Genomic DNA, 13,899 nt, shown 5'->3' with positions numbered 1-13,899 from the left:
GCTTATGGGGCACATCTACTTAGTACTAGCATATAACAATATAACACATATGGTCTCCATAAAACATTAGGTGCAAATAACCGCCTATCTCAATCTCCTTATACAAGACCACTGCACACAAGACACTAATTCTCATGTGTTTGCTTTGCTAAACTTTAGAGTTTGCTAGGGTTTCGGCAAGGGTTGGTTTTGTTTCACGCTGCAACTGTCGAGATGGACGCGAGACTCAGTCTCTAATCGAATGGCTCTAGATGCTTTTGCCAATACCCAATCCCTGCTCGTGGATAGCCCAGAGTGATCGGTTAGGGAATGCTCTTAACCTTTCTAAATATGTACTACTGCTCACTGTCTGGGTTTATGGGTCCTTCATGTATATCTAGGTCACCAATAAACTTTACAACTCAAAAGTTATAACATCAAAAAATATAACATCAAAAATTTCTAATAAATATTTTTGCACTCTGTAGCTCATTTTATGTTTGCAAATACATGATCTAGAGATACTTGCATGATATACTCCCTCAGTTTTTATTTACCCTGCCTTCTGGCTTCAGTCAAAGTCAAAGTTCCTAAAGTTTAATCAAAGACATAGCAAAAACTATGAACATCTATAATTGCATATTTACATAATATAAAAATACATTCAAGATGATTCTAATGGTACTAATTTTATATTTTAGATATTAATATTTTTTCTATATTTATAGTCAAATTTTGCAATATTTGACTTCGACTAAATGTAAAACGCAGGGTAATTGTGAATGGAGGAAGTATAAACCCAGACAGATGAAGTAATAGTGATTTGCTCCTAGGTCGTTAAATTTCAGTTTCTGCTGCCTCTTTTTTGTGACGTGTAGTGCTGATTTGTTCATTTGTCACAAAATTTTGTTCCATTTAGCCCAAATTTTTTTTTTTTTGATTCCCTTTGCTAGATGTGATTTCTTTTTCTTTTTCTCTGCGTCATAAAATTGCCTCTTTAGTTTGCATTTCCCGTTTCCACCGACATATTGACACAAAAATAAATAGACCCTCCCTTGGGTTTCCATTTCCACTTCAGTTTCTTCATTTTCAACTATGTTTATGCATCGATCGTGGACTAGGGGACACATAATCTACCCGCACGTGAACTGATAATCAAAAGAAACGAAGAACCATGCAAATGGCACACGAAGAACAACGCAATTGCCTCACTAAACTGCTCAACTTCGCGCGCCAACCAACGCGTTCGTACGATCGAGCTCACCCTTCCCAACTCCGATCTCCTTCGTCATCGAGGTCACTACTACTAGTAGCAACCAGATTTGCCGGCCATGTCCACCGCCGCTCTATGCCAGTGCCACCCATGTCTCACCCTCCGCCGCTGCTCCACCACTTATTCTTCTTCTTCTTACTCGTCATCGTCTCCGGTGCTGAGCCAAGCAGCAGCTGTGGCGGCGGGACCGAACGCTGCGGCGACCTTCTCCTCCCATTCCCCTTCCACCTCAACTCCTCCTGCTCATCCGCCGCAGATGCTAACTCGTCGTCTCTCTTCCGCCTCTCCTGCGTTAACGCCACCCTCACCTTCCCGCTCGGCGCCACCTTCCGTGTCCTCGACTTCCTCCGGGGGGGCACGTCGCTCCTGCTCGACTACGCCGCCACCACCGCCGCGCCCTGTGATCCGGCCTACGCTGCGTTCTCCCGCGCGTCATCCCCGGCGGCCGCTCTTCATGCAGCTGCGCCCTTCCTCGCCGTCTCGCCAAGCAACGTCCTCCGTCTCTACGCCTGCGAGGACTCCTCGCTCTGCCGCGCCGGCTGCGACGACGTGGCAGCCGCATGCGCTGGCGGAAAGAATTCGACGCCCGCGGCCGCCGGGTGCTGCTACCCGCTCTCTGACGGAAGCGTGTGGAAGCCCGGGGACGGGCTCGCCGTGTTCGCCGGCTTCGGCTGCCGAGGATTCTCCAGCTGGGTCAAGAATCCCTCGTCGTCGGCAGGAGGCGTGACCAGAGGTATCGAGGTGGAGTGGGCCGTGCCGCGGGGCAGCGCCCTCGCGGCCTGCGCCGACGGCGCCGTGCTTGTCAACGCCACGGCGGTACGTGGGGGCGTGCGGTGCACGTGCCCCGCCGGGCTCGTCGGCGACGGCTTTGCGGGTGGCACCGGCTGCTCCAAGCGGCTCCCCTGCGGCAATGGAGACGGCACGGGCGCCGAGTGTTGCCAGGGGAGGTTCTGCTCAAAGAAGGCGGTGGCGCTCGCCGGGTTCTTCGCGTCGGTGTTCTTCCTCGCCGCAGCGGCCTCGTTCTGGCTGTTCCTCAGGCAGCCGTCGTCTTCCTCCGGCGACGGGACGAGACGGTGGGACCTGGACCCGGCGTGCATCCCCAAGATCCTCGGCAGCGTGTGCAACGCGAGGCAGTTCACTTGCGAAGAGCTGGACGCGGCGAAGAGACGGTTCGACGACAGCCGCGACAAGGCCGTCGACGTGGCTGGAGCTCAGGCCCTTTGCAGCATGGTGCACGCCGGAGTGCTTGACGACGGCACCGTGGTGGCGGTGCAGAGGATCGGGTACGAGACGCAGGACAAGCTGAGGTTGGCTCTCGACGCGGTCTCGATCCTGCCGGAGGTCTCCCACCGGAACATCGCCCGCGTCGTCGGCTTCTGCCTCCTAGACCCTGCCACCCGCGCGCTGCTGCTGGTGCACGAGCACTCCGCGGGCGGCACGCTGGAAGACCACCTGCGCCGAACGGTCGCCGGCGGCCGCGCCGCCCTCAGCTGGCACCACCGCGTCAACATCGCGATCGAGCTCGCCAGCGCGCTGGCCTACCTGCAGGCGCTGGACGGGGCGCCGACGTTCCTCCACGACCTGAGATCCAGCGACGTGTTCCTCGACGCCGACCTCGCCGCCAAGATCGCGGGCCACAAGATCGTCTCCTCCACGGCGGCCACGACCAACTACTATTACTACTACGGCACCGACGCGGCAGCGCGGGAGCAGGACGTGGTGTGCAGCTTCGGGCTGCTGCTGATCGAGCTGCTCACCGGGCTGCGCCACCATGACCCGTTCGACTCGGTGGCGCCCAAGGTCCGGGAAGGGAGGCTCCACGAGGTGATCGACCCAACGCTGCTCCTGGCCTCGTCCTCGTCCTCGTCGTCGGGGAGGAACCAGCTGCCGGCGACGGCGGAGGAGGTTCGGAAGGTGCTGGAGCTGGCGGTGCGGTGCCTGCTCAGCGCGGAGAACGGGATGGGGATGGTGGCGGCGGCGCGGGAGCTGGTGCACGTCGTCAGGGGCGACGACATGGGGAGCAGCAGCAAGATCGACATCTCGCTGGAGGAGACCTTCTCCAGCTCCAGCCTGCTGCAGATGATCTCCATGTCGCCGGACACGCTCCACCGCCACCTCCCATGAATCACCTACGACGGACATGCGTGTATATGCTTGTGGATATTCAGTGCAGACTGCAGGCTCAAGATTCAGTGTGCACCTCTTCTTCTTTCACAATAAGATTTGGACTCTTTGATTCATTTTCAGCAAAACTGAAATGGCAGGAACAGAGACATGAAAACTTTCTCGACAATACAAGGTAAATGAACACGACAGGTGTGGGAACTTGAGTGTTTGATTGATTTGCAAAATAGAATAGCACGGTCAAATCAAAGTCAAAACATACGCACAGAAACAAAAGGCATGCGCCACAGATGCGGGTTTTCCTAGTAGTGCGAGCCTCTCCATCCTCCCAAGCGAAGCCTGCGGCGCGGCCGTGGCTCGGAGGGGAGAAGAGCTCCGACACGGAATCGCCCTCGAGGAGGAAATTGAGCGCTCCGCTGTAAAAGCCGTGGAACCGGACCTTGGCGACGTCGTGCGCCCACGCCACATGTCGCGCCGACTGGAACGTACCGAGCCAGTGGCATTGGCCGGTGTTTCGGTCGGTGATTTCGGCCACCCAGGTCCCCCACTACCGATGCCACACACCGTGGTATTGGCCATGCGGTGCCGCCGACGGTGGGAGGTCGGAAGAGCTTGATCTACGGCCACGATGCATGCCGCGGCCCCGAAAGGCGCTGCGGATAGGCAGCAGCGACCGGTGGCGGGATCATGCCATCTCCGGCGGGTTTGGGTGGAAGGAGGGGCGGTAGGGAGCAAAATGGCGGCAAGAGAGTGAGCGACGGACGGAGTGGATTTTCTCATCGGCCTTCCGGCCGAGCAAATTTATGAGAGGGGGCTGGATTTTTGAGCGGGATTCCTATGTTTGCTCTTTAAAACTTTTTGGGCTTTCGGTTAGATGCCACTTCAGCCGCTATAGGAGTAATTTGCTCCTCTAATAGTTTTTGGCTTTCGGCCAGAGATGCTATCAGTGTGGAGTGAGAGGACAGAGGCGAGAACGACGTACGATGATCGACGTCCTTCCATTATAGGAGAAATGGTACTAATTGGATTCTCGTTCTTGCGATTTACATCACGCATCACACGAGATTTATATGTCCGCCATGGAGTAGTGCGCATGTCTAATCGTTAAATGGTCCAATCGTACGGCTCGCTCGGTGTATTTGTTTGTCAGGGGCATCAGATGCTGGAAAGAGAGGAAATTATGCATCATTTGCTACTACTAGTACTCTGCGCGGAGGAAAATGACTCCGGACAGGAAGGAGATCGACGTGGAGGACAAAGAAGGTTCTGTGACTTCAGTCCATGCGTTTGTAGAATATGACTACTAAGAACCAAGGAAAAATAGCGTCAGCCGAAAAATACGTTATTAACATGCTATAGCGTGCTAGCGCGCTATAGCACCGAAATGATGTAGTGTAGCCTGTCTAGAAATGCTATAGTGTGCTGTTAGCGCCGAAATAGCGTGCTATTTTTTTTCCATGCTAAGAACAAGAGGTGTGTTTCTGTGTTCTCCTTTTCTTCCACCAGTACTAAAGTGGAAAGGATAAGTTAGTCTATGAAAGGATATCGGAAAATCCAAATTATCCATGTAAGATCAAAGTTTTTTTTAAGGTGCATATAAGATCAAAGTTTGTAAAAGGGGCACACTGAAGCAAAAGCCCTAAGAACAATTGTCTCTCATACCTATTTCAGAAAATTCCATTTGTGACATCTAGCTTCAATATATGCCTATTTTAGAAAATCCCCGTTAGTGATGACTCAGGTTTATGCCATGGACGGACAAATTTGTTTCATCCAGGCTGACTAATTGCGACCTTGCTGTAGCTGGCTCCGCCATCGTCCTATAAATATACCCTTCGAATTGAGCAATTTACATAGACCAAGCAAGAGTGACATCCAACACAAGTCTTATTAAACTATTTATTCATTACTCCCACCCTACCTATCCATTAATCCTACTATTCCAAATAGCAACCTCACCTCAAGCTATATGGATCTTGTTATGCTCCTCATCACGGCAACCTGCTTGCTGGTGTTTTATCTCAAGCCCATCATATGGCAGCATCGTGAGCGATGCCGGCGTCTTCCACCGGGGCCTCCGCAACTGCCCATCATCGGAAACACACACCAGATGGTGTGGAACAAGCCAGCGGTATTCCGGTGGATCCATCGCCTGCTCGAGGAGATGAACACAGACATCATGTGCCTCCGTCTTGGGGGTACTCATGTCATTGTTGTGACATGTCCGAAGATGGCCCGTGAGGTACTGCGGAAGAACGACGAAGTTCTGGCCTCGCGTCCCGCCACGTTTGCTTCCGGGGCTTTCAGCTTCGGATACAAGGGCTCCATCCTCTCACCATGTGGGGAGCAATGGAAGAAGATGAGGCAGGTCCTCACCTGTGAGATCCTCACCTCATCTATGGAGCAAAGCCTCCACGACCTCCGGAGTGACGAGTACAACCACCTTGTGAGGTACATAAAAAACATGGCACGTCCAAACAGCTTTGTGGACGTGCGCCATGTAGCAAAGCATTTCTGTTGTAACATCATAAGAATGCTCGTGTTTGGTAAGCGATACTTCAGCAACGACATATCGGCTTCGTCGACTATTGGACCCGGACATGATGAGGTGGCACATGTTGCCGCTCTATTCACGGCGCTCAACCATCTCTACAGCTTCTGCGTGTCGGACTACTTCCCGGCCCTCGTAGGCCTCGACTTGGAGGGCCATGAGATGGTTTGCAAGAATGTCATGGGAGTGCTCAATAGATTGCATGATCCCATCATAGAGGAGAGGATCCGTGAAAGGTCCACTACATTCAGGAAAGGTAGCGGTAAGAAAGAGGCCAGAGACTTTCTGGACGTCCTGGTTTATCTTGAAGATGCAGATGGACAACCGTTGTTAACCCTAGAAGAAATCAGAGCACAAACAATGGTTAGTGTGGAGTCTTAACCTCTTTCAAGAACTCATTCATCGTTTTTTTGTATCTCATATTGTATATGAAAATGAAACTTATCTAATTATTCTTATGACTTCGACCGATGCAGGAAATGATGTTTGCAACAATCGATAACCCATCGAATGCTGTCGAGTGGGCGCTTGCTGAGATGATAAACAAGCCAGAGGTCCTGCAAAAAGCTATTGATGAACTGGATGTTGTCGTCGGTAAAGATAGACTAGTTAAGGAATCTGACATTCCTCATCTAAACTATCTCAAATCGTGCATCCGGGAGGCTTTCCGCTTACATCCCTACCATGCTCTTAACGTACCACATGTCGCCATGGCGGACACCACAATTGCTGGCTACACGGTCCCTAAGGATAGCCACGTCATTTTAAGTCGCAGAGGACTTGGTCGCAACCCCAAGATATGGAACGAACCGCTTGAGTTTCGGCCGGAGAGGCATTTGAACACTGCGAATGTACTTCTCACTGAGCCTGGCCTACGTTTTGTTTCATTTAGCAGCGGGAGGAGGGGTTGTCCAGGGATCTCCCTGGGTACATCTGTCACAGTGATGCTGTTTGCAAGGATGTTGCAGGGATTCACTTGGACAAAGCCTCCGGGCGTTGAGAGGATCAATCTTCAGGAAGGCTATGCAAGCCTTGCCCTAGCTGAACCACTGGTTTGCAAGCTAAACCGCGGCTGGCTGCTCATCTCTATATATGAGCAAATGCAATAGAGTTCGTCATATCTTCTCAGTTTTATATCAATATAATATGTATCCAGAACAAAGTTGTGGTAGATATTGCAGGCGGCATTCGGTTCTTTCAAAATGTACTACGTACGGGATACTTCATGTGTGTAAAATAAAGTAACGATGATCGATGCTATAACGAATGTAATGATGTACCATTTGCTCATGTCTGATATTTGCTCATGTCAGATATGTAATTCGTCTTTTTTAGCACTACAGACTTTTGAGACTTTTTGAACGGCTGTGTGCATCTTAGCTATTCAGAGGTCGGAAGTAATTATTGCTTTCTATAAGTAAAAAAGCATCCATTATCAAAAAAAAAGTGAGCGACTACGTTTGTACTGTGGTTTTCAAAAAAAAACACCACTACGGGAAAACACATCTTTGCCGTGTACTTTTGCCTTTGTCGGGTGTATTTTCTTGGGTATACGGGAAAGCCGCTAGCTCAGTCTTTCGGAGGTGCTCATAAAGGTAGGTGTGTGTGCGTTCATAGGGGTTGAGTGTATGTGTGAGCTTCTACGCTTATACTGTGTTTCTAAAAAAAATACATTACTACAGGAAGACACATCTTTGCCGTGTACTTTTGCCTTTGCCGGGTGTATTTTCTTGGGTACACAAGCCTCTACGCCTTTGCCAGGCGACTATTGTCCGCAATCCCAAACTACATGAGTTTGTTTAGAATTTCTTTTTGCAGAAAGAATAGGTAGGGCTGCTTTTCCGTTCTTAGAGAGTCTCCATCAGAAGGAAAAGAACCTCATTATATTCCAAAAATTATATTTTTAGGAGAGGACAAAAATGGTATTGGGATTTCAGATAACTGTGAACCTAGCAGAACAAGAAAATTGCAGTCTCGAAATTTCGATGTGTTTCAGTTGACTATGAATCTAAGAACTTACCATTCTATATGTGAAACAAATCATTCATAATTAAAATAATTATTCCAATTCATTACATAAACAAGTTCATCACAATACAACCAATAAACAATAATTTCAAATACAAATTACAAGTTCAAAAAAATAACATCGTTCATCACAATACAACCATCAAATAAATCAATTGTTGCCATGTATCAAAGCTCATGTATCTTCAATAAACTCGTGTCAAGTCGGTATGCATCTCACGGCAAACCACCAAACACGCCGCATGAATCAGATGTGGCGAGACGCGCCGACGATGTAGCAAGCATGGCGGGCCTGCGCTTACCTCTGGCGGACATCCGAGGATGTCATGCATGGGCGACTTCTACGGTCGAACGATGGTTGTGAGCCGGCAAAGCAACGGGCGACGCCGACCCAGCCGAGCTCGGTAGCGGACGTGGAGCGGCCATGGAGCTTCCACGCGACCTCTATGAACGGTGGGGACATATCCCGAGGGCAGCGACACGGTATTGGTTGCCGAAGAGGTCGATGGCACGACGGGATCTCGCAAATCTCGCCGAGCAGCTTCAATGGCGGAGTGGCAGCTTCGGCAGCTCGATTAGCCTAGTGAAAGAAGCAGAGGACGTGCGGAATTAATGGTGGCCGGAGGGAGGCAAGGAGGTGGCGGAAGCCACCGGACGCTGAACTTCGCCAGTGGATGCCGGGATGGCGGTGGCAGATCGAAGTGAGTCGCAGTGCCAACACGCGCGCGGAGTATTCACTGCGGGCGTTCTGGCGGCTCCCGCGCCTTGAAAAACTGGGGTTTTGAGTCTCGGGTGTTTTTCCTCCAAATTTAGGATCGGAAGCCGTTCAAGAAGAGTGATGGAGAATTTTTTCACTTTGTTAAGAGCAGTGGCAGTTTTTAGGAATTGAAAGCTGTTTTTTATCCGTCTAATAATACATATACTCTTATACACAGTCATGGACGCCGGAGCAGCGTCCTCGAGGACACGCCAACTTTGTCTTACATGACTATCACCCAAAGATAGCATGAATCATGCATATATGTGTTGTATGTGATGATGGATCGGTTGTGACTTCATACTTTGATTTTAATAAAGTAAGTTGTGTGCATCTATTGATGTAGAGGCTGGGACTATGCTCCTTTATCGAAAAAATATGTTGTATGTACATTGAACCATCGATATCATCTTCATCGAGCGTGGGTCAGAGGAACGAGGTTTTCACATCGGCAGCTTATATGCACTAGCCGAAAACAGGCCCATTCTCCCGGTTGGCAAGAGTCTTTAGTTTCAGTTTTTTCAACCGATACTACGAAATCAGGAGCAAAGTCTCTCCTTTTTAGTCTCGGTTTAGTTACAAACCAGGGTTAAAGGTCACCCACGTGCGCCGCGGTGGAGGACCTTTAGTCGTGGTTTGTAACAACAATCGGAACTAAAGGCCATGACGTCATTTTTTATTGATTTTTTTTCTATTTTTTTCACTCCCTCCTTTTTTCCATTTATAGTATTTTAGGTATTTGACTAGTTTAGTCTCTAACTACACTTAATTTATAGTCAAACTACTTACTCCTCGTTAAACTTCCCGCTCGGTCAACTATCCTTAAACTTCTCAGTTCCTTCCATCCCGCTTTCAAGTGCTAAGCACCAATAAAACATCTTTGTCCTTTATTTTGCAAAATATCATCAATAATATTTAGGCATCGGTCGGAAAGGCTCCAAACAGTCATGGTTACCCTCCCTCTTATAAAAAGCCACCAACTTCACATTACGTTCTCCTCATCACCAGAGGAGATGTCGACAACGTCCTTGTTGGCGGAGACGACCTTGCTAGTGTCTGATGCCTCTGCCTTGTTAACTGCTACACCCTCTCCGGAGCCAAATGCATCGACATCATCGATGAAATGGCCACTAGACCCGTCGGCACACCTACTTCCCGAGCTTCCTATGGGCCCGGTGACTTGCCACCGCGGTCATCAAAAGCTCCGCTACCTCGTCGGCGGTAATTTACGAAACACCCATTGCGCAACCCGACTCTTACCTCTAGATTGTTCAGAAGCTAAAAAAAAAATTCGATAAAGAAAAGCTCCAAAATAAATAGGCCTAACTCATAGTTAGAGATAAACATCGCTTAAAATGTTATTTTAGAAATCAATAAAATTCGTATTTAGCAAATACTACATGGTACAAATACATGAGCTGATAGCCACGCGTAACTAAAACATAATAGTAACTTAGGTTCTGGTCCGCTTGATCGGAACGAAGCGGTATTCGCTCATCCTGGGCGTTGGAGCTTGTCGACTCTGTCTTGATGTTCTGTCGGAACGAAGCGGCATTCCTGAACAGCATGGCTTTGTTCTTTTCTTTCTTTTTTTGGCTGGAAAGATACACGAAGGTAAGGTAACGCAGGGCTGTTTTCCAGCCGGAGAACGAAGCCTCCGACCTTGTGATGTGATCATAGCGTGAATCATGAACCATGCCTTCACCCAGTCTTGCGAAGAGAATAAAAACGAGGTAATTGCGCCATGCCCTCCAGCTAGTCAGTGTCTGTGTTTGTGTGGAAGAGAATACCTCCGGACAGTGAAGAGATGGACGTGCTGCCAGTCTACCACGGCATCCATAGCCCAGGACGGACTGAAAGGGGAGTTCAGTGCATGGTTTTCTCGTGACAAGTGTACGAATTTAGCTTCGCCACCTAAACTACAGAGCCACACAACAAGTCTGACCATAATTTCTTCATGCTCCCAAAGTTTATCAAGCAAGAGAGTCAAAATGGTATAACTAATGATTCGACAATGGGTTCAAGATAGATTCTTTAAAAGCAAGATAATGCGTCTTTGGCTTGTGTTAATGTCGGTAGCCGACTAGTCGTCGCTAGATGATCCAAGTACATATTTGATTTTTAAAATTATTTTTAAGTTATTTATACTACTGTTCAGGATTATTAATGGATCGGTGGAATTTTTGCCAGAAATTAATCATAGAAAACTCAACAAAAAATAGATAACTTAAAAAATAAAATTAAGTTGAAAAATAATTAATAAAAATGTCACATATATAACCAAGCTGATTTATTTAAGTGATCCGAATTGTAACAACATAGCAGAAAATCCATATTATTCTGTAAAACCATAGAAGCCGTGAAGATTTACAAATAATTCTAGTACTAATGAATGTATTTTTTATTATTTAAGAAAATATTGCTATAAGATTTTAGTAAAATATTTATGTATTTTAATTCCCAAGATGTTATTATTGTTTGTGCCACTAAACCATCTAATATGTGATGCGACTCAACTACCAATTTGAAAGGGCATGATTGGTATATCGCACCACCCCTAACCAAGCCCTTGGTAGCCAAAATTCGGGTCATTAGACGCTGTCTGGGGCGAGGCCCTAGTGGTATACCTGATTCAGCCGTTTCCACAAAGGGCAGCCCTAGGGAGCGCAAAGTGGCGCTTCCCCTGCACGTGCGGGGAAGCAGCGCGAGACGCCGCATCGGAATGTGTCACGCACCATGAATTCCCCTAAGAGGATGAAGAGGCCATGTCGGAATGGCCGCATGTGGAAGAGGCGGCACAGGAGACGGCGGCGACGAAGAAGAAGGCGAAAGCCCGATCGAAGACAGAGGCGCATGCGGCATACAATGACGCCGAGGAAGACCCGAAGGGCGACTCGTCAGAGGGGAACACAAACTCGTCGAACGCGATGAGCTCGTCGGAAGAGTTGACAAGCAGGAAGCACCGCCATGATGATGGCCAAGAAGAAGAAGATTGTTTGTAATTTATTAAAAAATAGTTTGAACCTCAATTTTTGCAATTAATATGTATAATGTGATTCACATATTACACTATTTTGTTGGAATTTAATCATCCATTTGTGATGCATTGTGCGTCTAGCTGTTGGAGGCACCTGAGACGCAAACGGTCAAGAGTGGTCCAACGGTCAACTTTGCGTCCACGGTCAGATGCAAATGTGTAGTGCGATTATTTTTAGCATTTACAATACGTATATTCGTTGGAGATGCTCTAAATTTACCTAGTAGGGCCGAATTCATGACCTGGAAGTCAAGAATTCAGCCCTACTAGGTAAATGGTTGTTTAAGCTTCTTACTGAGGATGGGATTTGGCAAACTATTCTTATGAGAAGGTATATGAGCTCGAAGATGTTATCCCAAGTGGTCGGGGATTCAAACTTCTGGGCTGGTCTCATGGCGACAAAGAATGCATGTCTTCTTCTGCCATGGTACTTTTTCGATCAAGAATGGAGCACAGATACGATTCTGGGAGAACATTTGGTTAGACAATGCACCCTTAAGTGAACAGTATCCTGCCTTGTATAGTATTGTTCGTTGCAAAGGTGATACCATTGCCATGGTAATGACTACCTCACCTCCGAATATGACGTTCAGATGAGTTTTACTTGGGCAAAAGCTGTTGGCATGGAATTCTCTGATTCACCGGCTAGGAGATATACAACTATCACCTGAACCGGATGAATTTAGGTGGAATCTTAATGTAGATGGCACTTTTTCGGTAAAATCACTGTACAATGCGATTCTTCATTCTGACATACCAGTTGATAATAATAAGAAAATTTGGAAGATGAAGATACCACTAAAAATCAAATTTTTTGGATGGTACCTTCGTCGAGGAGTTATTCTCACCAAAGATAATCTTGTTAAGCGAAACTGGCATGAAAGTACACGGTGTGTTTTCTATCAACATGACGAAACTATTAAACACCTTTTCTTCCGGTGCCAATTTGTGAGATCTATATGGTCAGTCATCCAAGTAGCGTCTACCCTGTATCCTCCGACTAGTGTGTCTAATGTGTTTGGCAATTGGTTTCATGGTGTCGATTCAAGGTTTAAGTTGTTTCTTAGGGTGGGGGCGTCTTATAATTCATCGCTTCGATATGTAATTCGCATAGTTTTGTTTTATCAGATATTTCACTTGAAAGCTATAAATGGCTGTGTGCATCCTAGTTATGCAGAGGGGCTGGATGTAATTGCTTCTCAAAATAGTAAAGCATCCTTTATAAAAAAAAAAGACAATGAGAACGATGGGTCGGCTCTTGTGCTACCGCGGACAGGCGGTCCACGTACGTACGACTGCGATTGTGCGTCCGGTCCGGCAAGCCGCGCTGAATTGTCGTCGTAGAGACCATGTATACCGATTCGTCTGGAACTAGACGATCGAGTGAGATAGCATGTATCATGTGGCCTGCGCTACTACACGCGTGGATTGAACAGAATAGTCCACGGGTTCCGTCTCAAAATGTTCCTTTATTTGCAAGTTTAAGCCATCTAAGAAATCGATGTTTCATAGCTCCTTATCAGGCGTAAGCTGGAGCAGCCACGAAGATTGCACGCAAAATATATACGTATAGGTCATCTGAACAAATAACTACACATGGCTTGCGGCACGAAAATATGTACACTTTGGCAGTAAACTTTTTGATCAAGGTAATATATAAGTACATCCGTCCTCTACGACAACTCAGGGCGATTTCTTTTGGGCTTGTAGCCCTGCTTCTCGGTACCAAATTATTGAAGCCTAAAAGAAGTGTTTAGCTTATGCCCAGCTTATTTCCACCGAGAAGCGAGCATGCTGTGCAATTGGAGAAACTGCCCGACGCCAGTTTCCCGAGCTTCTCCGCGAGCCAACCGAACCGGTACATCAACTAGCCCCTCAAGTTAATGCAATTTAGGGCAGATGCCACTCTGAAGCTGCTGTCCGTCACCGAAAATAGAAAAAGGAAAAAAAAAGCAAAGCAAAACTAGCCCACGTCCGCCCGCTCATAGCCGCCCACCCCGCCCCCGCGTCCGCCGCTCGCCGCTGGCCCCGCCCTCAGTTCCTCACGGCTAGCTCTCCTCACGCTGCACGGAATGTCGCCGCTCGCAGCCGGCTCCGCCCGCTCGTAGCCGCCTACCCCGCCGCCGCGGCCGCCGCTTGCTGCCGTCCCC

General features: G+C 48.1%; 1 protein-coding gene and 1 pseudogene across 1 annotated transcript; both read left to right on the top strand.

The window, feature by feature from the left end:
• Positions 1-1,342: 1,342 nt before the first annotated feature.
• Positions 1,343-3,474, top strand: LOC124673280 (probably inactive receptor-like protein kinase At2g46850). The gene has a single exon (XM_047209394.1). The coding sequence runs from the start codon at positions 1,343-1,345 to the stop codon at positions 3,374-3,376; it is 2,034 nt and encodes a 677-aa protein (XP_047065350.1). The 3' UTR covers positions 3,377-3,474.
• Positions 3,475-5,303: 1,829 nt separating this feature from the next.
• LOC124669766 lies at positions 5,304-7,023 on the top strand (annotated as a pseudogene).
• Positions 7,024-13,899: the final 6,876 nt, after the last annotated feature.

This window comes from Lolium rigidum, chromosome 7 (genome assembly GCF_022539505.1).
Source record: "Lolium rigidum isolate FL_2022 chromosome 7, APGP_CSIRO_Lrig_0.1, whole genome shotgun sequence".
In the NCBI taxonomy this organism is placed as follows: domain Eukaryota; kingdom Viridiplantae; phylum Streptophyta; class Magnoliopsida; order Poales; family Poaceae; genus Lolium; species Lolium rigidum.
The sequence above is the reverse complement of the archived record's forward strand: the minus strand, read 5'-3'. Positions and strand labels throughout refer to the sequence as shown.